At 34.6% G+C, this 25,731-nt stretch overlaps 1 protein-coding gene and 1 pseudogene across 1 annotated transcript; both read right to left on the reverse strand.

The window, feature by feature from the left end:
* Window positions 1-5: 5 nt before the first annotated feature.
* Window positions 6-17,021, reverse strand: LOC110685001 (annotated as a pseudogene).
* Window positions 17,022-20,832: 3,811 nt separating this feature from the next.
* LOC110685002 (probable zinc metallopeptidase EGY3, chloroplastic) lies at window positions 20,833-25,391 on the reverse strand. The gene is made up of 6 exons (XM_021861456.1): window positions 24,556-25,391; window positions 24,038-24,235; window positions 23,081-23,305; window positions 22,387-22,625; window positions 21,888-22,042; window positions 20,833-21,388 (listed from the first exon to the last, which is right to left on the reverse strand). The coding sequence occupies exons 1-6, from the start codon at window positions 25,090-25,092 to the stop codon at window positions 21,033-21,035; spliced, it is 1,710 nt and encodes a 569-aa protein (XP_021717148.1). The 5' UTR covers window positions 25,093-25,391; the 3' UTR covers window positions 20,833-21,032.
* Window positions 25,392-25,731: the final 340 nt, after the last annotated feature.

A 25,731-nucleotide genomic window follows, 5' to 3' on the forward strand; every position in this document is an offset into this window, starting at 1 on the left:
AAAACTTAGCATATCAAACCCAAGTTTTGTATAGTACTTCAGTTTCCCAATCATGTATTATAAATATAATCACATATGAAAAGGAAATTGGGATGATAATGTTTAGGTGTTCAAAATTAAGGAGTCAACCACTGAGGTTAGACACTCAGTTATCTAATACAAGAAGCTGTCTCACTGTCTCAGGACCAAGAAAACTGGGGATTAAACCTATGTGCTAACAAAATTTGACCCTGATATCAATATCAATTAGCGAACATATAAACTTCCATGATCAATACCATTCAGACATCTTGCAAGCCAAACTCAATGCTTACTCTAATAAGGAAAATCGATGAAAACCATCCAAATACTGCCTAAATCTAGTCATAAAAGAAATATACCTTCCTGATTACATACAAAGATCCTTCTGGCTTCCAAGGTGGATGTGCAATCGAGCCTTTTCCTATAAATATCATGCAATGTAGCTCTCTAGGTCTGATCCCTCTCACTTCATGTAGTAAGCAAAAAGTGATGATTGATGATGTCCCACTGAAGTGAACATGTTCAGAACAACAAAATAATGCTTTAATTCCCTTGTATATTGCTACAACATACATGCCTCACGGATCACCAGTTACCTGAAATTATTTGAAGAACAACCAATCAGTCAAGGCATCTCGAAATCACTTAGGTAGCAGTTTTACCTCATGCAAATACGTGTAAACAACACTCTATATTATCCTTAAATAGTAGGCCACATTTTTAAATTGGTCCGTTCCAGAATAATAGACCACTTTGTATATATTACGAGTTACGTAAAAAAATTAAGCTTGCTCACAAAACCTTAAAAATTCCTTCAGCTATAAGCATACATGGAGAGGATGGCTATGTTATTTCAACTCGATGCCCCCCCCCACCCCAACACACACACACAAATTAGACGTGTCCAACTATGTAAAGACGGAGAGAGTAATAATATAAAGATTGAGAGAAGATTTTATCCTATTAAGTCCATACCTAGTATAAAAGCAACATCAATATGGATAAAAAAATTTACAGCACTGTAGCCAATTCATTTCAATCGTAGAACCAGAGAAGTAATAACACTGAATTTTCTTGGTCTAACACATTTGAGATTTCAGTTCCAACAAATTCTAACACATTTGGATAAAACCACTCTGTTTTATCCTGCGAGAACCTCCTTATTGGGAGAAGGAGATTCTAACCCAACCTCATGCAACAACTGGCATAGAAACTCTATTGAATAACAAGACAAAATAAAAACTAATTATAGCAACTATCATGGCTTAACTATTTGAATACGGCAAAAGACAAAAAAGCTAAGATATTGACATTAATCATAAGAGTCAAAAAGAACATTTAGATAGCAGGATGTTCAAGGTTAGGGATTGACTTTGACTGGCCATCTTATAGATTGATAAAGTATGATTAATTTTACTAGCCTACACATTCCTGAACTTGGGAAAATAGTGGATTATGCAATTAAAAACAAGATTGAAGTGAGCTTACCCAGCTCCCCGTCTTCAAGCTCGTCATTGTCTCCTTTTCTACGAGAACCATTACGATGCTCTCTCTTGGGTTTCTTATGCTTGCTTTCACTATCGGATTCTGTGTGCTGCTCCATCTTAAACAAGATATAGGAGAAAATTCAATAGCAGTAGTAAATGAACAAATAACTGGATTTTAAAGGGAACCCAGAGGAGGATAAGGAGCGCATTTACAGAATTGATGGGAATAAAATGCATACTTGTCTTGACTTCTTATGCTCACTGCTGTGCCTGTGAGAACTTCTCGAATGATCTTTTCCATTTTTATCCAAAATGGAACCGTTTTCATCATCTTGATGGCGCTTACGATGTTTCTTATCCTTGTCTTTTCCTGACTTTCGGCCTTGACTTGATACCGAAGTTTCATCAACGTCAGGTTCAGCGTCACCCTCGTCCCTTCCACTTCGGTCCTTTGCTCTATCTCTGTCACGCCTCCTATCTTTTTCCCTTTTGTCTCTAGACCTTTTATCTCTTTCTCTCTCCTTCTCTCTCTTAGCCTGATAGAATAGAAAAAGAAAGAACCAGCATTCAGAAGAATTGGCAGAAGCACAAGCAGGAAACTAATAACAGCCTCTGAGCCTCTCTCTCCACTCCACCCCCTCTTTTTCCCCCACCCCAGTGCCCTATCCTATTCCCATGTCCAGATAGGCCCATTTATAGAACTTGAGGGCAAGGAACATTTAGAGACTGCATTAGAGTGAATGAAGAGAAAAGTTGCAAAACTGTAGATGGTTCCATATTAGAGATTCAACAGTGCCCCAAGGCTGGCAGCGTGTCAACAGACTTTTGTGAAAGATTCAACCATGCTAATTAGTGCACAACTACCAAAAAATTTAATGTAAACAGAATTTTGATTTCAAATAATTGATATACCAGCAGTCGTATTTATTATTCAGTTATTCCTCTTGTCCCTATATATGGGGCTCAAATTATAAGTACTTCCTCTGTATCGGAAAAAGTATTCCTGATCTTCGGTCACCGTTGTGAAAACAAAGTGAGCTTGGTAACAGTCGGTTGTAAAAGGTGGAGAAGAGAGAAATTAATGTGGAAGGAGGATAAGCATGAGAGACAGAGTGCCTAATGAGCATTCATGCTCTTACTATCACAAATTAAAGTTTTATGTTTCAGGACATAAGTACCTTTTCTTCTTTTCTCTTTCGATCTTTCTCCTCCTTTTCCTTCAACTGATCAAGATACTCCTCAAAAATCTGCATAGAGAAAGCTTCTTCCCCCATAGATCTACACATGACACACAAGACTAATTTGAGAAATTAAAAACATAAAAAGAATATAAGACAAAATCAAGAATAAATAAAGAAGCTGAAATCAATCAGAAACACATATATAACTTAATTCCGATTAGAATTATAATTTTTTATTAAAAAAAAAAAAAAAAAGCAATTAACTCTTCATTAATGCAGAAATGTGGAAGTGAATTATATTCAGAATGAGAAGCACAGACAGCTCACAAAAGGTCAACTTACAATGTATTACGCAAACAAGGAATGCTTTTCTTTTCTCAATTTGGCTACATTAAAACCATTTTGGCTCTAGTTATATACACATGGAGGTTACATGTGGCTATAATATGGTTTAATTGGACATGTTGAGAAGTCCAATTTCACACACTCCTGTTTGGGACTCTAATATTACATGAGCTTTAAGGTGAACAACTGAACGGATTGTTCCACACTACATTGGAGTCTTTATGAACCAGAACATAACTCAGCTTTTAAGCAATAATTTTAGGTGGCATGGCAGTAGAGTACCCTGCTACAACAGAAAACATACAAAAGACTTGGCATTTTAGAAACACACTGGCAACAGAAGGCCAACAAACCATCAACCAGTGCCTCTTCTGGGGGCTTTACCTGCATTGGGTTCAGTCCTACCCTAGAGGTTGCCTCTAACCCTCTATTATAAACACATTACACTATGACATGATTATAAAAACACCCATATTTAATCTTAAGCATCTAGAGCTACAATGAGCTAACAAACATGCAGTACCTAAACTCTTCTCGATCTTCAAACAGTGGTAGACAGTCCTCCCACTTTGAATCAACGGTTATATCCTGCAATATATTCAGAAACGCATGAGGACTAGCGGACCAATTTTAACATCCAACAAAGTCAACTATCTAGTGTAAAGAAAACATGTACTACCTTGAGCGAACATAACATGTTAAAGAATTCATCTCCAAGACGCTTTCGCCTTTTTGCTTCTTTCTCCTCTTTTTCTTTGACTCGTTCAAGTAACTCATCAAAAACTAGCTACAAAGCACAAAGCATTATAGCATTAGAAGCATTCAAGAAAATTAGCTTAGAGCCACAGGAAGGAAAAAAGCAACTAAGAAATAATCTACAACCCGATGACATGACATTAAAGGAGCAAAACAAACTCCATAATTGTTATAGTACCAGACTTGGAAAAGCTGAAAAATTTTGGAGTTGAAAAAAATGAAGGCATAGAACAAAGTTGAGCATTCAAAGCCATCAGAGGGCATGCCATAAGCCACACTCTCTAGTATATCAATCAATCAAAAAGCCTTAATTACATAAGTGGGGTCGGTAACATGCACCAAAAATGATTATTCCGTATAGTCATCCACAAATCTTCCTCTTCCATCCCTTACTAATGTTACTATCAAATGCCTCATGCTCATGCAAATCCATATACTTCATAACTTTCCTAACTCCTTCCAACCAAACCATTTCGGTCTCCTCCTCCCTCGTTTAACCCCTCCATGGTCCCACTCTTCCACTCTTCGTACCGGTGCATCCTCGGGTCTCCGTCTTACATGCCCAAACCAACGCAGACAATTTTCCCTTAGTTTGCAATGCCTGCTACACCCACTTTCTTGCAAATAACCTCATTTATGATTCAATCCCTTCGAAGTGTTCCCGCACATACATCTTAACACCCACTTTCTTGCAACACTGGTCTTATGTCAGTCCTATAGAATTTCCCTTTCAACTATAGGAGAATGCTTTGGTCACATAACACTTCGGTGGTCGCTCAGTGCTCTATACGGGGGAAATGAAAGCGCATCAAAGATGCAGTCATTGATTCTCCCGAGAGGCCGGAAAGAGTTGGGTTCGAGTCCCATAGCCCCGTAAGTCACCCGACTAAATCATGTAAGCCACGTCTTGATCAATGTCACCTTGGATGATCAACCCAAGATATTTAAAACATTCACTCATGGTCAAGTTCTTTCCGTCCAAGCTCACTACATCATCGCTAGTCCCCCTGTATACTAAAGCGGCATAGCAAATATTCAGTCTTACTCCAACTTAGCTTAAAGTCTCTAGATTCAAACCTTTGCCTCTATTGCTCCAATTTGGCATTAACCCCATCTTTAGTTTCATCCACCAAAATGATATCATCCGCAAATAATATATACCATGGGACCTCATCTTGAATTGGTCTGGTTATTTCATCTAGAACCGTTGCAAAAAGAAAAGGGCTTAATTCAAACATTTGATGCAATCCATTTGTAATAGGAAAATCGTTTGTCAACCCTCCACATGTCCTCACATTTGTTGACACATCCCCTAACATTGGCGGGCAAAGTACCTTTCTTGGCACTTTGTCATATGCCTTCTCTAAGTCAATAAATCCATATGGAGATCCTTCTTATTTACCCAATAAAACTCCATCATTTGTCTTATCATTTGTCATATGTCTTCTCTAGTATATCCATGACTTAATATATTGGTGCATAGAATCAACATATTACTCATAACCTGATAGCACCATCATAGAAGTAAAGAAGGGGGCAAACTCGGAAATGGAAAGAAAAACTTAAATTGAGAATTAAAAGGGTCAAGAAAAAGATCTAGGAATAGAAGTGGCAATCAATGGACCCAAAAGTGGGGCAAATAAGTGAGAAGGGATTATGAATCCTAAAAATTCTATTAAAATTTTACAATTCCAGAAACACTACTCAATCACAAAATTTGGACCACTCACAAGGCAGCTCTAGTTTCACACACTTGTAAAACAGACACAAACAAAATTTGTGACCATAAGTCCATAACAGCTTCTTAATAGGTAACAAACAAGAAAAGCAAACAACACGTCTTGTAAATAGGTTCATTGAAGATCCCAAAACTACATGCTCCCTCCATGTCCACTAAACTAACTTCTCTCAAAATATACTATCCATCACTTATTATCAATGCACTTTTACTTGTCAAATTTAAAATAAAAGGATGGTTTAAAGTACTGATACAATAGCTAACAGCTCCATACTCTCAATGCATAACTTCAAAAGGATACTAGTGTTATAACGGAGAAGTACCTTCCAAAGGCTACAATAATACCATATGCAAGTATTTGAATCAAAATTGCAGATTTTTAACATGTCCATAGTTCAAGCCACATAATAATAACTTGGAAACTAGGGACATGCATACACCCTAATAGTATTTTTGTCCTCTACTAAACACTTAAATCATCATAATAACTCGAGATACATCAACATAAAGATTGATATAATAAATGCTTAAAAGTAAGGCTCAAGGACAAACAACCAGGACCAATACCAACCTTCATGTTGTTCTCTGACACTACTGGATTGCTGATATCATCCTCAATTGCAGCCTTGAAGTCGTCAAGAGTCCAAGTAGAAGACATGGAAACCTTCAGCGAAGTTAAACTTTAGTTACTGTGAAACATATACGTATGGAGAGAAAATATAACTATTCATACACATTAACCTTTCCAGACTTCACAGCATCCTTAATCCGTATCCTATCATCTTCAAACTGCAAAACACAAAGGTTTCCACTTGATAAATAATGTATATTCAAGTTGAAAAGCTATAGAAAAATTCTCCACTGCACCCTTAAGGTTACTGCTTTTTCAATGCATCCCTATTTATAACCCTGATATTTTAGATGATTTTTCTTTATAAAAGCCTGATTTGCTGATGAATGTTTTTATTTTTTTTATGTCGATTTTTTTTTTATTATTATTGGAAAGAGAAAAGATAAACAAGGTTTAGTCTTCTCTAAATGTTGGGTCAAGTAGCATATAGACAATAGGCATGATTGACATTGATCATAACCTTTAAAAAAAAATAAAAAAATAAAAACATTATCAATGTATGTCTATTTTCTAATTTCAAATTTATGTTAATTAAAGAGAAATCACTGGGAATGTACATTGGATTCATTACCATCAACCAATGCAATAAGAATCTTAAAATCTATCATTACAAAGGGTGTATTTTCTTCACTTATCTGATTTAATTGGCCATGAACTTAACCAATACTTCCTCCTTTCCCCTAACATTGCAACAAGGGGAGAAGACACGGAATTTAAGATGAGGAGAGTGATGCAGAAAATAAAGATAAAGATCCATGTGATGAGGAGAGAGAGAGAGAGAGAGCATAAGCAAATGTTTAAATGTTGCAATATTTGTGAAACTTCCTAAAATGGTGCTTGTTGCAATATAATGGGAACAGATAAAATATGTAGTACTTATTAGCCCTTATAGGGAAATTAAGGAGAGGAAAACAAAGCCTAAGAGATAAGATAGAGAAAAAAAGAACTTGAAGATAAAGCGCATACAGTTTCCCAATACTTAACAGCTGGAAGTAAATTAAACTAGAGAGGCTTGGTTTGACAGCACATAAATTTCTACTACTAAAAGTTTCAGAAAATCAAGGTATTAGTTTCTACAAGTCATTACAAATCAGCCATAATAATCTGTGAGGAGCAGGTGCACAATCAAATGCTCATGTCATGCTATGCATCGACTTGAGTGAAACTCTGGTTCAATTCCACACTATTATAAATGCACATACCTGCTTCTTTAGCTCTTCAACTACATCTTCAAACAACTCTTTAGGAGTGGAACCGGAGGTATTGGACGAGACTGCAACATACACCGATGTATCTTTAACCTGAAAATGCAACAGAAAACGGGCAAAACTAATATTAGCAATGGAGGCATGAAGAGCCCAGCTGCACAGGGGGGTAATATCTGACAAAAACCTTAAACTCCATTCTTCAAACACTCTAAAAAATGAGAGGACAAAAATTACACAGCCTATTCAAGTTAGACAAGAGAAATATGTACCTTTGAGTGGTAATCACGCCAAAGTGTCTTGGCACTGAGAGTGCCATCTGAGACATGTCCTTCCATCAACTTCCGAAATTCATCACGGTTTCTCCGTTCAGCTCTTCTTATTTCTTCCTATTATATCAAATGCACCAAAAAAAAGGGAAAGAAATTAGGAAGAAAAACAAAACAAAAAAAGTTAACTTCCAGCAAAATAATCAATAGTTTCTTTGTTTATGCATGCATACTTTTAGACTTTGGTTGGGGATCACATGGTCTTATGACCTGTTCCGGAGGATAGACCTAGAAACCCATTATAATTGCACTAGTAGCTGATTTTAAGAATGGAAATTAGCATTCCAGTGAGCCACATGTGTTCATTTGACTCAACATGAGTTACTTTGAACAAACTAGAAACATAAAACAGCAATGATATACAGCTAGCAAGCTTCTAAGCCTGCTAAATCATCTCAGGATGAGACCTTGTAATGAGCACAGTGTAATGGGCTTAAAGCCTTAACCCCCTTTTCAGTTTTCTTCATCGATCTCTAACATGTCTTAGTTCTTATAAAAGACCAAAAATCAGTGCTCGTAAAATCAATAACCATTAAACTTTTTGAACGAAATTTATTTGGAAGGGATCTTCAGGCATTAAATTTCACAAACATTATGACAAAATGATAACCAAACCCCCTATAATTTTGCATGTAAGAAAAATATAACTTAACACTTTTTAGTGCCAAGTAAGAGAAAAAAAAAAAGGAGCAAACACAAGGATGGGATGAAGCAAAAACTGCGATACCTTCTGAATTCTTTTTTGCTCTTCCTCTTCCTTTTCCAAATCACCAACATACTCCTGCAACCATGCATCAAGGTTAGCTTTAACTCCATTATTTCATTTGATGTTCTTTTTCCAAACACTAGCTGTAAGGCACAAAAGATACCTGGAAAATTTTTAGCTGATCCATTGCATCAAGCCGAGAACATCTTTTATCATCCTCCAAGCGGTCTTTCACTTTCCTCCATTGACTGTTTGCCTTAAATATGCAAAGAGTGGTACCAAGAGTATCACCAATGAATCCAATGGCATCATTAATCACATGATAGTAGGCAACAGCTTGACATTATGGATACAAACTAAAGGATTTAATCAATGTACTGATAGATACCTTAATAAAGTCGCATGATTCCAGAAATGTCCTGTACTCCATTATGTTCCGTTGACGTTCTTCTTCTTGCTTTGAGCGTTCCTAGCAACACAAAATTCAAAAGGACCATTTTTCAAGGAAGTAAATAATATGCTAAAGAGCCACAGTCTAGTTGGAAAAGTACAATTATAAATCTACAGAATAACAGAAAGAAATGCCCTGCAGATAACTATCAGTAAATCTATCAATAATTGTAATAAGAACAAAGCTCACCTTCTTCTCCAATTCAACCACATATTCTTCAAACATGTCCTCACGATCTCTCGCTCTCTCAATGGCTTTGAAACGCTCATCATTTCCAAACATATTTAAAGCTTTGCTGTTTCCGAAGGAAAAGAAAGGTCAAGCAGCAATCAAACACTAAGAACTACAACCTTAGGAAAACATAAGTACAGATGTACTACCCCCATCTTGTCGTTGATGTCAGCTCACTGCATTCCTGCAAGAAAGAGGAGGAGCTTAGAAAGGGGACAAGATGTGCTATCTAATAATTGAAAGAAAATTCAGGTAGCTTACTTCTAACATTTTCCTGAAGTTCTCCCTTGCTTTCCTGTGCTTAAAACGCCTTTCCTCCGCTTCGTGTTTTCTTTTTTGAATCAAGTACTAGAAGTAAAGGACAAATATATGGGAGTATGTTAGTATACATATGCTCACTGGCTATTCAAAGCAAAGTTGCCAGATATCAACAAATGGATCATGATTTATTGAGAAATTCAGAAAACTAAACCAAACCTCATTGAAAGCTTGCTTCCTTTCTCCAAGCGATCTAAGAGCTGCATATCTTTTGTCATTGATAATTAATCTCATAGCCTGAAAAGACCAAGTTCCAATGTCAAGGAAACTTAGGTATAAGTAGCTATGTGGTTTCAATACTCGACAGATGAAAGAGTGGTGTTGCTTTTAACAAAAGTTCTACCTGCTCCCAGGTCCAGTCAGATTCAACATTCACAGATTCAAGAAGTGCTTTAAAAGCATCTTTAGCCTCCTGCATTACAAAAGTCTAAATATAATTTCTCAAAGAAAAAAAAAAAACAAAAATAAAAAGAGGAGCAAGTTCGGAAGAATCACTATACCTGTTTGCTAGCATAGGTTAGCGTTTCAGGCTCAATCACTTTTTCTTCTGAGGCAGTAACACTTGTCTTTCCAATAATGTCTGTGTTTTTGTTGTCTTCCTGCAGCAGAAAACCAACAAAATCTTAGAAAAAGTTATTCATGGATTAATCATGATATATCCACAGCCAAAGTGAGATCATTTCCTCATCTTGCGCCAGAACATTCTGTAAAGACTCTATAGCTTCCTCGGTTGGAACCAAATTGGATTGATTCCTGCAAAAGAAATGATTGCATCAGAATCTGAGAAGCCAGCGTCCCTATAATATGCAATAGTAAGCATCAAAGACTATACATTGGCAAAGGCGCAATATCAGAAGCCGCTTGCTCATCAACAATTCCAGGGACAGTTGCACCAACATCAACGGTAGACAAAGCATCTTTTTGTACCTCAGTTTCCTTAAGAGGCAAAGAAGCCAAGCCGGGAGATGATACAGTTGGTGAAGTGGTAGCATCAGCAACAGCCACAGGTGTCACAGTAGCTGGACTTACATGTATAATAGGAATAAAAGAATTTGTATCGGCTGTAGAAGGTGTTTTAACACTAGACTGGAAAGCAGATACAGAAGAGCTTCCAGCAACTTCTGGTATGGAAACTGCCTTTTCTACTTGCTCCCTTGCCAACTACAAAGAACCAAAACAATAAAAAAATCTTATTTAAGTCATTTAAGAAAATATTAAAACAATTACATAGATCGTACTTTGAATACTACTAAACATTGATAGTAGTGTCAGCAATTAGGAAACTGAAGGGTCAGTCAAGAAATAACCTTAAGCTCTTCAGGAATCACCCACTTGGACTGCTTGGTAACTTTATTATAATAATACCTGGAACAGTTTTGTATCACAAACAATATCAAACAACCTTCACGCAATTGGTTGCAGATGATTTAACAAAAAAAATTGTCAATGAGTATAATAGATGGCTCACTTTCTTCCATCAGGGCCCGTATACTCCTTCCAATCAGTAGTCGCATCAGCCCTCTGTCATAGTACAACAAAAATAATTATAAACCCAAATATACAGGGGCGACAAAAGAACTAAACAATATCAGATGCAAAATATCCTCCAACAATGACATTATTGGAACAAACAAGGAAAAAAGTATTCAATGAGGAAGAAAGCCAATACTGAACTTTATCATAAACAATCCAACCCAAAAGTGTAAAGCACTTATGTTCAAAAATAAACTTAAATGCCAAAATAAATGCAATAAATAAAATATACTGCCAGCTTGATCTGAAAGACTCATCAAATATTTAGCCATGAAAAGGTTGGGCGAAGAATCACTAAGAGCAAAAAATGGGCACAACTATCAACAAAAGTAAAGACTTGAAAAACTCAACAATATAACACGATTACTTTAGTGATAAACAACCTCAGAAAGTCAGGTAATATAAACTAATTAACCTGCCTTACCTCAATAGGAGTCATCAGTTCGAAAGGTTTCTCCCACGTAGACTGCCTTGTTTTCTTGTTGTAGTAAAATCTGCAACAATAAATAGAGTTAAAATCACTATGTTGCTGTTTAAGACAAAGAGCGTTTAATGGTAAAATACAGACAACTGGAATATTATTTTTTTTTTAAAACCGTGATTATGATAATAACACTACACACACACACACACACACACACACACACACAAAGGGGAAAAAAAAAAGTGGAATCCATAACAAAAGGCCATTGACGGTAATTTGATGAGACTAGAGACTGCAGCTTCAATTCTCAGCTATGCAGATAAACAATATTAATCATTATCGCATTGCTTTCTCTTAGACCAGATCTTCTCAATAGTTAAAATAAGAGGTGGTATGACAAATTTTTCTTTTTTTTCAGCTAAACAGAAAACAATATAAATCATTGTCATATTGCTTTCTCTTTAGACCATATCTTCTCGATAGTTAAATCCAGAGGTAGTCTAACAAATTTTGATTCAATGTGAAGTAGCATATATTAATAATCAAAAATATGCTACATAGAAGATCTAAAAAGAAAACTTCTTCATTTGTAATTAATGTAAATATAACAAATAGAAGTAGTAATCAAACTTATTCATGCATATATTAATGTGAAGTAGCATATATTAATAATCAAAAGTATGCTACTTGGTACATTGAATGAATGCAAAAAATTGTTGTCCCTTTCTTAAATTGGCAAAGTAAGCTTAGACCCTCACTCCGTCCCCAACTCTGCACCCCCCCCCCTCCTCTTCGGGCATTTAAAAATAAGAGAGAGAGAGAGAGAGAGAGAGAGTTGCATTAATTCAAAAGGTGAAATTAAAAAATCAGATTCCAATAGTAAATATAATGTCAGTGCTTTGCCTTAAAAGACAATACTGGCACTTTGCTCAATCCAACAACACCAACCCAGTGCAGAAATGACTCTTGCCAAAGCCACTTCCTGCCTTTGTTCTTGCAAACTAAAAATCTTGACCTGAAACATATGCAAAACCTTAGCAAGGAAATGCTCTTTCACAACCCCTAGAATATCTCAAAAAGAAGCTGACCACTGGGATAACCAAGTAATAAAATAATGAAATTATTCTCTAAATCCTTACCTATAGTAAGTAATCATAAGTGTTTTGAGAAAACAGGTAAGAACAACAGCAATCACATTTTCAAAAGTAGCCAAAAAAAGGGAACACAAACCATGTTGTGATGTTGATAATCTTTCTCATTCTTTTCACTTTTTTGGCAGCTATTTGAAGTCAAGAGGTAAACGTAAAATAGATTATTATTCGACCATTATAAATACATCAATATGAGTCTAACAAGCCTGAACCACAACATAAAGAACTCATCACTATATTACAATGCAAAAAAACAAAGTCAAGTTAAAAAAAAAAAAAAAAAACCTAAAACTTCCACAATAAGATAATGAAACAGCATTTTCTAATTGTAAAACAATATAAAATCTGAAAAAGAATCCAAACATTAAGCAAAAGAAGCCATATCAGCCATTTCTTATGACTAAATGCATCTTAGAGGAAAAAAAAAATTGATACCGAAAAAAGGGCTTACATAGACATATAAACACCCAATCAACTACCAGAGCATTTAAACGATACCATATTTGCCTCTAGTAAGCTAGTTGAACAAAATCTAGGTCTTGCTAATGCCATAACAGTTCCCAAGGTAGAGAGTAATGTTAGATATTATTCCCACAATACAGACCAAACTCCTTTTGCTGAAAATAATTAGAATACCACTCACGTTCCTAATTAAAATGTAGCTCAGACCCACAACCAAGATCCAGATACACGACGCTTTAACTTATTCCAAACAACAACATAACTCAACCCAAAACCTACCGCCTTCCATTATTGGTGTGTTCCAACCAATCCGAAGTAGATTTCTCTGTAGACTTGAATCGAGAATCTACTACCTGAAAAGATATGTTGATTGAATCCTTTATTAGCAATATATCTTATAATCTTTAGGTTGTATACAAAAGGCAACAAGACAATAAACATACTGAGGTTGTGGAAATAGATGGTGGAGGTTGCCCACTTTGCTGCATTTGGATAAATGAAGCAGCTGCAGCATCCTGGTTTCCAGAAGTTGATAAAGATTGCCCAGAAACAGGATTGCTTTGAAGATTTATTTGAGATACTGGTTGATATTGAGATGTAGGGTATGTATTTGGCTATAACAAATGAAAGAAATTGTTAGATAAAAAAATATATCACGAATTATAAATGGGAATCCCTAAAGTGTACGCATGTTTAAATTCTTACAGCATAAGCTGGAAGAGGGTGCATTCCTGGACCGCCCGAGGCAGGCACATAACTACTTGGAGCCTGCAGATTTTGCACAGGTTGGTGCAATCCAGATGACATTGGCCTGTTTAACTGAATATTGGACATTGGCATAGACTGTGACATTGAAGGAAGGTGAGCTGGCGGTATCGGTCTTGCAGGCACTTGTTGTAATGGTTGTGCAAACTGCATTTGCTGATTCTGTGATGGAGGCATTCCTAAATTCATTGCAGGAATACCAGGGCCAATAGACTGATACTGCTGAGATGCTGAAGGAGCAAATTGCTGAGATGGATGCATTGGAGCAATTTGCCGAAACTGGAGAAAAAAGCATTTTTTTTTTTACAGCTGGCTTAAATTGCCTAAGAAGTTAGTTTTATTAAACAGATAAACTTACCTGAGAAGGCATTGGAGGTGGAATATTTTGTGGGGGCCAACAGATCCAACCATAGGTGGCCTTAGAGGCTTCAGATACAAGGCAATTAGATGGAAGCAAAAACATTCATGAGTCAGAAAATTTCTTAAATTTACAATAAATAGAGTAACTAAGAAAGGAGCAAATTCACTTGTATAATCACATATATCACGTATAGCATGATAAGGGGGGCAGAAGATGGAAAGAGAGGAGGGAAATGGAAATTGAAAAAAAGTTTTCAGAGAGCTGTCATTTCTCCATAGTAGATACAATAGGAGACTGTTTGGTAGTAAGAGAAACATTTTTCAGAAAAAAATTTCCAATTTCCTTTGTTTGGTTTGTAAGGTTGGAAGAGGTTAAAAAATACTTATTTGAGATAGTCTAACATTTTACTTCTGTAAGGAAACAACATTTTCCTCTCCCCTCTTCATTAATGAATAAATTCATGGATATTTACCAATCTACATCCCATCTAACATATGTATATTTACGTGGTACACAAATCAGCCCTATACAGATAGATAAATCATGTCCCCAGGATACTAAAATATGTATTTTACGTGATACATCAATCTGTAATAAATATATTCATGCATGATTTTAAATTTTTTTTTCCACAATGAAGAACAACTAATGCTCATGTCCAAGAGCTTGACTCCAATCTATTAGATATGTCCATTTAACTGGTTTTTTTAGTCATAATCAACTAAAGCAGGTCACCTGTCCTACTTTTTCCATGCTTCTCAAATCAATGTCACAGTTGAGACAAAACAATAATGAACAGCAAAGACACAGTTGTCTGACAAACAATGCCTTCATAGGTGATCTTGTGTTAACAAAAGTTAAAGAAAACAAGAGTATACATTCAACGAAATCACTAGAAGGAGAATAATCGACATAACAGCACATTTATATCTGACGTAAGCACTGAGACTGATATACAGGATAAGAAAAGCCATATCTTTTAAAGTTCCTAATCAATAATAATACGATTTTGTGAAAAACAACCTATTAAATCCCATATTATGTGAGAAACTACTTGATAAAATAATATTACAAGAAACTACCAAATAAAATGTAAAATGTTGTAAAAGACTTCCAAACGCCAAAAATAAAGTCAACGGGGAAATCCGGTAGGTGGTAGTCTTTTACACATTTTAAACTTTACTTGGTAGTTTCTTACAACATTTTTTTATCAGATAATTTCTCAAAAAATCTAGGATTTAATAGGTAGTTTCCCACAAAAATTCCATAATAACATAATAACCACGAAATGAATGCACCAAACACATAGAGAAAACCCATATCGAAGTATCAGATAGTAATAGGTAAAATCAGTATATTATAAAAGAGGAGAGAGAGAATCGCAGACATATTAATAGTTCCATAAGTTCCTCATTTAATAAGAACAATGCAGAGAGTAGTCCTATATCAATGATCCTTTAACCAAAGATAGTGTAGTGGCTCCTTTAAAAATAATTGAGGAACAGATATCAAGCTGAAAACCTACCGGACCCGGTCCACCGGTATATTGAGGGTTGTTCGCCATACAGCGATAAGATCAAAGCCCAAGGTTGACTGCAAACTGAAATAACAAACAAACAAAAAACTTACATTACACATATACTCGGAGAAAAACCCATGAAAACTATTAGCTCAACATTAGCTGGTGCTAGAAATATCTGATTACACCGATTTTAGAGTCACATAAAAGTTAAAAGTTAGTAAGTATCATGCAGTGCTCAAACCAATGATTCAAAAGCTCCTGCAACTGAAATCCCGATAGACAACACAGACAGATAATAATTTTTTCCAAAAAATGTGATCAAGGAGCAAAATGTTCCTCCGATCAATGTAACAGTATTTGAACCACCAGTTCAAGCGACACATCTCACGTGAACATTAAAACCCTATAAGTGAATGATAGCAGAATCCATATAATCACATTCCACTCAAAAAGAGATTCTCCTACAGGTCGTCTCTTCAACCCTTCTCCGGTCTTCCCTCGTGTCTTGCTCTCTTCCTCTACCTAAGCCCCCCCCCCCCGGGGGGGGGGGTCCTCTATCAGTCTAACAACCCTTTCAAGTCCATAATCTGGAGCTCACAACTTACTCAGACCACCAATTACTATAGTATAACTACTCTTTACCCAAGTTGGGAAGGAAGGAAAGAGAGGAACGTCAACAGATTTCATGATCAATGAAAAGCAATTGAATTCAGGCAAAATGGAGACTAAGGTTGATTGAAAACAATAATTCTTCTCCCCAATTCTTCACATATATCATAGCCTAAATTATACAAACTCCTGAGACTCAAAAGAAAAATCATACTTAGATTAATCGCCCCCTCCAAAAAAAAAAAAAAATCCAGAAAACAATTCAGCAATTCACCAATGCAAGAACACAACTTTCTGTATATTTCGAAAAAATAAAGAATACATAACATTAATTCACAACAACAAATTCAAATTCACATAAAAATCGCCTCTTGAAAACAAAATAAAATCAAAACCCACCACCAACAATTCCAAATAATTATAAATGCTAAACCTTTTAACAATCAAAACCATATATCAGTTGAATTCAGCACAAAACACAATTGATTATAAAAAATCACAAGAACCAAAAAAAATTCCCAAAAGAATTCGACAATTACATCAAATTGAGGAGAGAGAGTGAAGAGAGAGAAGAAGAACCTGATTGAAATCAAAGTGAGGTTCTTGAGTGAGGGAGTTACGAATTAAGGTCTGATAATTAAACCTCCCAAAATATAAACCCCTCTCCAACTTTGAGCTTTCTTTTTTTTCTTTTTTTTTTTTGGTTTGTCAAACACCGGCAATAATTTCAGTTTTGGTTTCTGACCCGCACTAGAGCCATATTTGGTTCACGACTCTTTTGAGTCTTTTATAATGTCTATATTTGGGTTACCACTTTTCTAGTTGCCCTATAACTTAACCATAACCATCTTCATATGCCCTTGGGCATAAAGATGTATATCGTTCTTATTTTACTAAGATTGCACGCTTAAAGTAGATAGAAAAGATTTCCGATAATAAATGAACCTAGGTATAGGTGGTACACGTGTCAGTATGTGGGATTTTTAATTATATCATGCACGTGTAAGTGCTGTTATTACAAACACACGAGCATTATTGTGAAAAGTGCATGCATTTCACTAGGTATCATTCATAATTTAATACTTTGTATATCGTACATTCAAAAGTAGACTGAGAATATGATTTTCTGTAATGCATAGGCCATATGTATAGCACACGTGCCATTATGCAGCATTCTTAATTGTATCATGCACACATGTTATTATTACAAACTTACGAGCATTACCGAGAAAAATTCATGAATACATATTTGCATATGTGTTTAAATGTAGCAATCTTAATTTAGTATATTGTATATTTGAATTTTGAAAGTAAAGAATAAGATGTCCGGTAACATATAAACCAGTATGTGGTGTATTGCACGCGTCAATATGCATCATCCTTTATTTTTTCAAGCACGTGCACATTATTACAAACTCACAAGAATTATATATTAGAAACCGTCCAAGTTCACTTTTGCATAAGGTTCAATAAGTTACATTTTTTTGTGGGTACGGAAACTGACCATACGCGATTGACACTTCTCATGAGTAAATCTGCCTAATTACGTAGGTCACTCTATTGGGGAATGGGGGATAAGGTAATCTCCACCTTCAAGAACAGCAACGGATAAGAATCAAAGTCATAACCTTGAAGTGAAACTCCTACTAAATACACCAAGTACTACATAATATAGCGTACATTGGGAAGTAGAGAATAAAATTTTCGGTGATATATGAACTTGTAAGTATAGTGTAAGTGTCAAATATGTATAATTCTTAATTGTTTCAAGCACGTGTGTGTTGTTATTAAGACTCACAAGCAATTCTGAGAATGCTTGAATACACTCTTGCATTGGGGTTAATATTATCACTCGCAATTTATTATATCGTGCATTCGAAAATAATAAAATATCTGGTGAGTACGTGTGACATATGAAGAAGTAGTATGTGTTACATAAGTGTCGATATGCAACATTCTTAATAGTTTCAAATACGTATGTTGTTTATTACAACCTAACCAGCTTTATTAAGAAGTTAGCTGGTGAATTGATAAAGCCTTTCAAATTTTACTAAGGATCCAACTTAATTTTTTTTTTTTTTATCTTTTATAAATTTCAATCAAGATAAAAATAAATTTGCTAAAAAAAATGTGATTGATAATATTATATTATTAAATGAGAGTGAATAAATGTAATTATATGAAACCATTATTAGCTTGCTCATTAATTACTTGAATTATATAAAACCATTATTAGCTTGCTCATTAAATGTTTGATCTTGAGTAATTGTAAAGATTGTCCTAAGTTATTGTACAAGATTATGTTTTCCCAAGATGTAATAATATAATGGGCTAGGGTTCAAATCCGAAGTCCGTAAATTTGTAACACTCCCTATGCCATTAAATCTTAATTAAGTGCGATGTACAGTTTGTTTGAATTTTTTAAAATAATTTTTTCTTTTGTATTTATGTGCTAAAATTTGTTACATTTTTAGATAAAATTCCTAATATCAAAGATAATATTTTATATTTAATTAATAACTTAAAAATATCATTTGCCAATTTGGCTTGCGTGGCATTTGAATTAATTAATTATAAAATAAATTAGTAATCTCTTATTTAATTGGCTACAACTAAAATTTATTATTTCTCTCAAAAAAAAAAAATTATTATCTTACATGGCATGCTAAGAAGATTAAATCCTACGTGGCTCTCTAAAACCTCGGGAAAAAACTCTCTTTTATATATATATATCATCATATAACTAATATATAAAGCTAAACTTTTAGCCAGGTCACGAAATAGCGACACTGGCATTCCAACTTTTCGCCAAGTGTCGCACTACCTTGGATAGATTTAAATAGACTTCATATGATAAAAAATCGTCAAAGTGTCGCGCCACCTTGGATAGATTTAAACAGACTTCATAAGATTAAAAAAAAACAGTTAGTTAAAAATTCTATTAATCAAATTAGGATAGAATTTTAGAATAAGATGATTAGTTTAAAGTTTTACTAGATGTAAGCCCGTGCGATGCACGGCTTTTAAATATTTCATTTTGTATATTTTTTTTGTAATTTCTTGATATTTTTTGTTTTTATTTTCTATTCTATTATTTTAAAATTAATTTAAGGTAAAATATTTGGTTAAGTTCTAAATTATAGAACTTGAATTTATAAATTGAAATAAATATTATCTCATTCATCGGATAGTTAGATAAAATCATTAAATCAAAATATATTTTTTAATTTCTAATTATTCGTTAAAATAATATAAATCTTAATGTAAAAGATAATTTTTGTTTTTTTTTCATAATTTAAATCTTAAATTATTATTTTTTGTTTTCAATTCTCAAATTTCATTTGTTAATATCTTAAATGGAGACTGAAAATTAAAATTCTAAATTAATATATAAATCTAATTTTTCATTGGTCAAAATATTACTTTTGCTTATGTGGCGTGCGATGCACGAATTTCTACATACATTTTGTATATAAATATTTTATTGGTGGATTATATCATCAGATATTTACATAAAACCATTAACATCGAATGATAATTTATATTTTTTAAATATCAAAATATAATTTTAAGTTTTTTAAATAATATAAATCCTAATATCTAAAGATTAGTTTTAGTTTTGTAACAAATAAAAAGGATAAAATTTAGTGTTCTTAAAAAATAAAAATCCTAATAAATTACTATTCGTCGTTTTTACCTACGTGGCAAAAATTTTAAATTTCATTCGTCGCTTTTGTTTAGGTGGCGAGTGATTTTTTTAATTCTAAAATAAAATAAAAATCTAATTTTTAATTGGTTAAAAATATACCTTTTCTTATGTGGCGCTCCCAATGCTCTCCAAAAATTCCTACTTTATTTATATATATTAGATTTTCGATAAAATCCCAAATAATAAATTTATAATTAGGCCACAAGACATCATATCGCATTTTAACTTTTCACCAAGTGTCGTACCACGTTGGATAAATATAGATAGACTTTGTAGCAAAAAAAAATTAATTAAGAATTCTATTTTCAATCCAATTAAATTATAATATCATTTTATCTTAAAAGTCCATAAACAACCCGGGCATCGCACGGGGCACAAAACTAGTGTGTGTGTGTGTATATATATATATATATATTAGATTCATAGATTAAAAATTATGTGACATGTCATCAACAAAGAGAGTTATACTTTCTCTGTTTTTTTTTACTTAGAACACATTTTTTGAGATGATTAGACTAGGTAAACGAATGAGTTAAGTTATGAAATTTAAACCGTAACAACTTATTCTTTTCTTCTTATTGATCGGTGGTTTATTGATCGGTGGTAGAATTTCTAGAAGTGTGTTGTAAGTAAATAAAAACAAATAAGTAAATAAAAACAAATGAAGTATCAAACAAATATGGAGTACAATAAGTAACAAAGTACATTGCCAAAATGAATCACCATTTCTTTGTCAAAATGGGCTTTATAAGATTAGACCTTGTTCTAGCAAGGTGACAAGGTCTAATGTCAAAACCCCTGCAACATCAAACTTCTTGTCCCTTGTTGAAATTGCATTCAAACTTAATAGAAACAGACAAAGCGCCATTTACTTGTACCATTATTCGTTGCATTCACTTTTTTTTTTTTTTTTTATTTGAACTACAACTTCAAGCTCCAAAAGTCCAAAATTCTTCAATTTCTAGCTTCAATTTGCGCAACCGACTCACATACACAAATGATCAAAAAAACATCCAATTTACAAGATCAGGAAGTCAAAATTGATCTGGAAGGAGATAACAACATAATTACAAACCCCTATTAGCACTTTACAATAATTACAAATTGCCTCTAAAATACGGCCCGTTGAAAAAGGAGCTTGAGAAGGTCCCTCCTCCATTAGGGAAGAGAGTTAAGAAGCATACAAGGAAGAGGACGACACCCCAGGCATATCGGTCATCACCTAATGGAGTTATCTCATCCTTAGCAGGAATTTCTTCTCCCCCTCGAAAGAAGGTAGCAAACAGTCCCCATGCTAGACAGATTACACTTCCGCTGAGACCACCAATACCAAGTAGCAAAGAAGTGGCAAACGACAGCAATGTGGCAGTGCTCCTACCAAACATGGCCTGTGCGATCCTACCCCCTTCAAGTCTTCCACAAGGCAACAAGTTCAGCGACGTCACCACCATTCCTAAGGGAAATAAGCACAGTTAGAATCTTATATGAAAAGCAAAGAAATAGTGTGATTACTGTCATATGGGCTATGGGCAAAAATGTATAGCCATATAAACTTAATCATGTTAAAAAAATAAATAAAAAAAATCAAAAGTTAGCCTTATTTCCCTTATATCTCCTAAACCAGAGCAATAGAGCATGATAGCATATAAAATCGTGTAATGACTGTCAACACCTACCAACACATAATCCTATTTCATATGTTAAATGGAGAGCTGTTATCAATTGATTTTTAAGTGAATGGTAAAAGGGCATTTTCAGAAATTAGATAAAGTTTTGATCAAACTATGCAGAGATATAAGCTTGTTACTTCTATTTTTGATTTAATGAACTTTTAGTAGTAAGACGGTCTAAAAAGGTTTCAGCTTCACACAAATAGTAAATTCACTAAAAATAAATGATGCTCAGCGTCACATTTCAGTTTAAAAATCAAACAGCAAGGCAGCAGGACCAACCTAATAGCCCAGCGAAGGCAAGGGGATCAACTGGGACACCCACTCCTTCCACCGCATTAGGTAAAACATTTCCAAGATCATCAGCATAAGGCCCAATTACATATTGGATGAAAGAAAACAAAGGATTGTTCTCAAAAAATTGAGGCCTTACAAACCTGTAAAAACAAAAAGCACCACTTAATATGGGAAAAACAGAATGTTTGAAGAAAAATATTTAGACTGCACCATGTCGATTATGCATACAAATGAACTTGAGTGCTACATAATTTTACAAAAATAAGTCATTTAACTAAAATAACAGTCTAACAGATGTTTTACAGCTAAAGAATGTGTAGCTTGTTTTACACCAATTAGAAAAGGTCCCATGTGATGCATACAGTGATACCTGTCTATCACATACTCTTATCTTAAAGTAAACCTACAAGTTGAGGGAATCTATCAATAGTTGAGACATAGTAACTACAAGAACTGGTTTTATTAAGTGGTTGAGGAATCTTACAGTGCATTATCACCACCATTGAAGCTACCATCTGATATAAAGGCAGCAACAGCAAGCCCCAAGGAAGTCAAGTAGGCACTGGCTGTACGAGCAACAGGAATATCAAAAAGGGCCTTCTTATTTGGGAGGAGGGACTCGTAGTTGTTCATTACTCCCAAACACCCCGTCCAATTTGATGGAACAAGAAATGATGGGCTGAGCTTTACCCCATAGCGATTTGCGGTCAACCTTGTGGCAATCTACGAATAAAAGTATCAAACAAAGTGCCAGAAAGTACATATGTTAGAAAAGCCAAATAGTAAGAAAACAGCTAAATGCTAAATTTCATAATTTGACAGTAACACGGGGCATTATTAGTTTGTTACTCTTTCCTTTTGACAAATTTTAAATCTAGGGATAAGGACAACAACCGGAAGAGAACAACTGCTATCACAACATGAGCTCTTTCCCTTCGAGACTCAAATGCGATAATATAGGAGACAAGAAATAACATGAATATAAATGAACCTAATTTGCTATGTAATTCGCAAACATTAAAAGAGCTTTGACTTGCCCATAAAACAGAAAAAACGCAGCATTTTAGTATTCCAAGCCACTTTTAACATCTAAATCCAAAGATAGCAACTTATATTAAATCACACAATGATACAAGTGTCATTACAGAAAACACAAGATTAAACATGTCATAACACACCTCAGAAACGCCCAAGATGGTTAGGAAACCACCAAAAAGAGGTACAACATTAGCCAGGTAGTCATCAAATGTTGCACCAGGCTTGACAAAGAAACCACTCGTCAAAGCAATAGTTCCAAACGTTGTAACACCCAATGCTATTGCACTAAGATAGCCCCAGGGAGTGCTCAGCTTCGTTGATTCAAACTGGAGATCAATTTCTGATTTTGGTTGCACCAAACAGACCTTTAAAGAAAAACAGCAGGTAAGTTATACCAAGATGCAATAGTCAACGACAAGCTTCATGAGGATGCTACAGACTAAGACATCAGCACATAGAAAAAGTGGTGCATCATTTCATGCCATCATATAAAGGACTAGCACTCAATTTGATCCAGGAAAATAAGAGTAAGCAACTTTGTGGAAGACAGAGATGGACCTACTCCTACTATTTCAGCCTTAAACTGTAATTTGAGATACTTTTTCTGTACACATCCCCTACTTGAAGCTCGACAATTCTCCAAGCCACTACAGGGATGCAGTTAAACTACTGTATAGCATTATTACATGAACATAGGTTCTGCACAACCTGAAACTCATATCTATCCACAAGCTTTATGTTTGCTTATTATATGAGTTCTTTCCTAACTTCCTTAATTGAATGTTCAGACTTCATAGAGATATAACCGCATAAGCTCTGACTATAAATCCCTACTAAAGGTACCAAGTATTCAAGGCAGTATATATGCCCCAGCAATAAGAGAGAAGTCAATCATTTTTGACCAATTTACTCATGTTTCCGGTCTTTTAAGACACTAAAGTAATCAAGCTTTCGTTTGCCAAAATTTAACATATTTTTAAATACGAGGTATCATCACACACATTATGATTTTATAAGCTTCATTTGAATCAACAAGAGTAATAACGAAAACTTTAAATTATGATCATAGTGAATTAAGCATTACCATAATACCATACCTGTTTTTTAATGTCATCCTTAGTCTCTTCCATAAACCATAACACAACCTCTGTCCCTGCTGCTTCAGTCAATTTCTTCTCCAACTTTGGCATGACTTCTTCGATAGGCTTTCTCAAATTCCCTATGAAAATCCCTCCATCCCCAAATCTCCGGACGTCAGTTGCAAAGAAAGTATCAAATCCAAAGCAATTCTTCAACTGAAAATCACAAAATCATACAAATTCATTACCATCTAAATACTTCACTTAAAATCAGTTTTCCAATTTTATTCCATTAGTCTACTTGAAGGTATAATCGTTTAAGACCATTAACAAATCAATACCACAAACAAATAAACAATTATATAAATACTATCACTCCTACTATGCAATTCTTCCTATATCAATTTCCAATTTTGCACTAATTCCACAAACAACAGTCTGACTAACAGTGATGGGATTCAATAAAACTTTACACATACCAGCAATTAATATTACGCAAAATAGAATAGGAAAAAGGAAAATTTCGATAAACAGACCTTATTAAGATCAAGTGCTTTGAAAGCTTGTTCAACTTTCTCCAAAGTCTCTTTCTCTCTCAACAAATTATCGCGAGCAATTCGATTGAAAATCCCAACAATCGGGTTATCACTCTTGCTCTCAGCATCAAGCTCCTTAAGCTTCCTATCAGCCCTTTTCTTCTCCAGCTTGATTGCGGCTTCAATTGACGGATTTCCCATGAATTTCTTGAATTCCTCATCAGTTTTCCAGTCCAATTCCTGCTGCTTTGGCTGATCATCATCTTCGTCATTTTTTTCTTCTCTTTCCTCAACCCCTTGTTCTACTTTCTGGGTATTTTCGTCTTTGTTTGAATCTTCATCCACAACAACAGCTACAGAAGAACTCTCTGTTTCTCTCTCATCTTGCAGAGAGAAGCAGAGTTTTCTGGGTTTTAAGGGTTTGGAAAAGGAAGAGGAAAGAGAAAAAGGGTGGTGATTGTGAGAGAATGAGGGGAATTTTAGAGTTTTGTTGGAGACCCATGATGAAGAAGGCGGGGAAATGAAGAGGGTAGCCATTGAAATTTGAGATTGAGACTGTGCTTGAATTTGGACATTGTAGAAGAAAACAGAGAAGAAGGGCTGGAATTTGAAGGGGGTGATTATGGAGGATTATTCTGGAGTTTGATTGAGTCTGGAAAGTTGGAGAAGATTCAGTGAGTTTCACAGGTGGATGGTGATTTGATAGTGACGACAAAAGGAGTCTCATTTGGATTTTGCAAATATATACCCGCGCATGAGGATGCCAGGATGGTTAGGGAAAGTTAGGCGGGATCCGAAGACTTAACAATTAACCTTTTCCCCTTCCCCTATTCCTAACTGTGTTCTATAAGTTTGAATTTTCTTGTATTTTTTGCAAATCTTTAACAACTATTCCGTAAGAAAGATAAAAGTTTCAAAAATGGAGATATTTTATTATTTGATATGTGTTTCTTTTTTTCGGTTAGGGAGTTATAAGTACATGTAATGAGAATTGATTCAAAAATCTCTTAAATTTGGGTGGAGTTCTATTTACTTGACTCATCCCTCACTCTCAAAAATATTAATCCAAGCAAGCTTGGTGTAATTTTTTAATATTGACAGTTAATCTACCATTACTTGCTAGAATTTTATTATTTTGAAATTCCTATAACTTTTTAAAATTTGTAGATGAGGCTT

Source organism: Chenopodium quinoa, unplaced genomic scaffold, assembly GCF_001683475.1.
Source record: "Chenopodium quinoa cultivar QQ74 unplaced genomic scaffold, ASM168347v1, whole genome shotgun sequence".
Taxonomy (NCBI): Eukaryota; Viridiplantae; Streptophyta; class Magnoliopsida; order Caryophyllales; family Amaranthaceae; genus Chenopodium; species Chenopodium quinoa.

What these genes read in the sequence shown, in the direction of transcription:
- LOC110685002 (XM_021861456.1), bottom strand. Translation starts at nt 25,092, where the DNA reads ATGGCTACCCTCTTCATTTCCCCGCCTTCTTCATCATGGGTCTCCAAC. An exon ending in CCATCTTGGGCGTTTCTGAG is followed by an intron (nt 22,626 to 23,080) that starts GTGTGTTATGAC and finishes TTTTATTCGTAG; the next exon opens with ATTGCCACAAGGTTGACCGC. An exon ending in TGCCTTCGCTGGGCTATTAG is followed by an intron (nt 21,389 to 21,887) that starts GTTGGTCCTGCT and finishes TATTTCCCTTAG; the next exon opens with GAATGGTGGTGACGTCGCTG.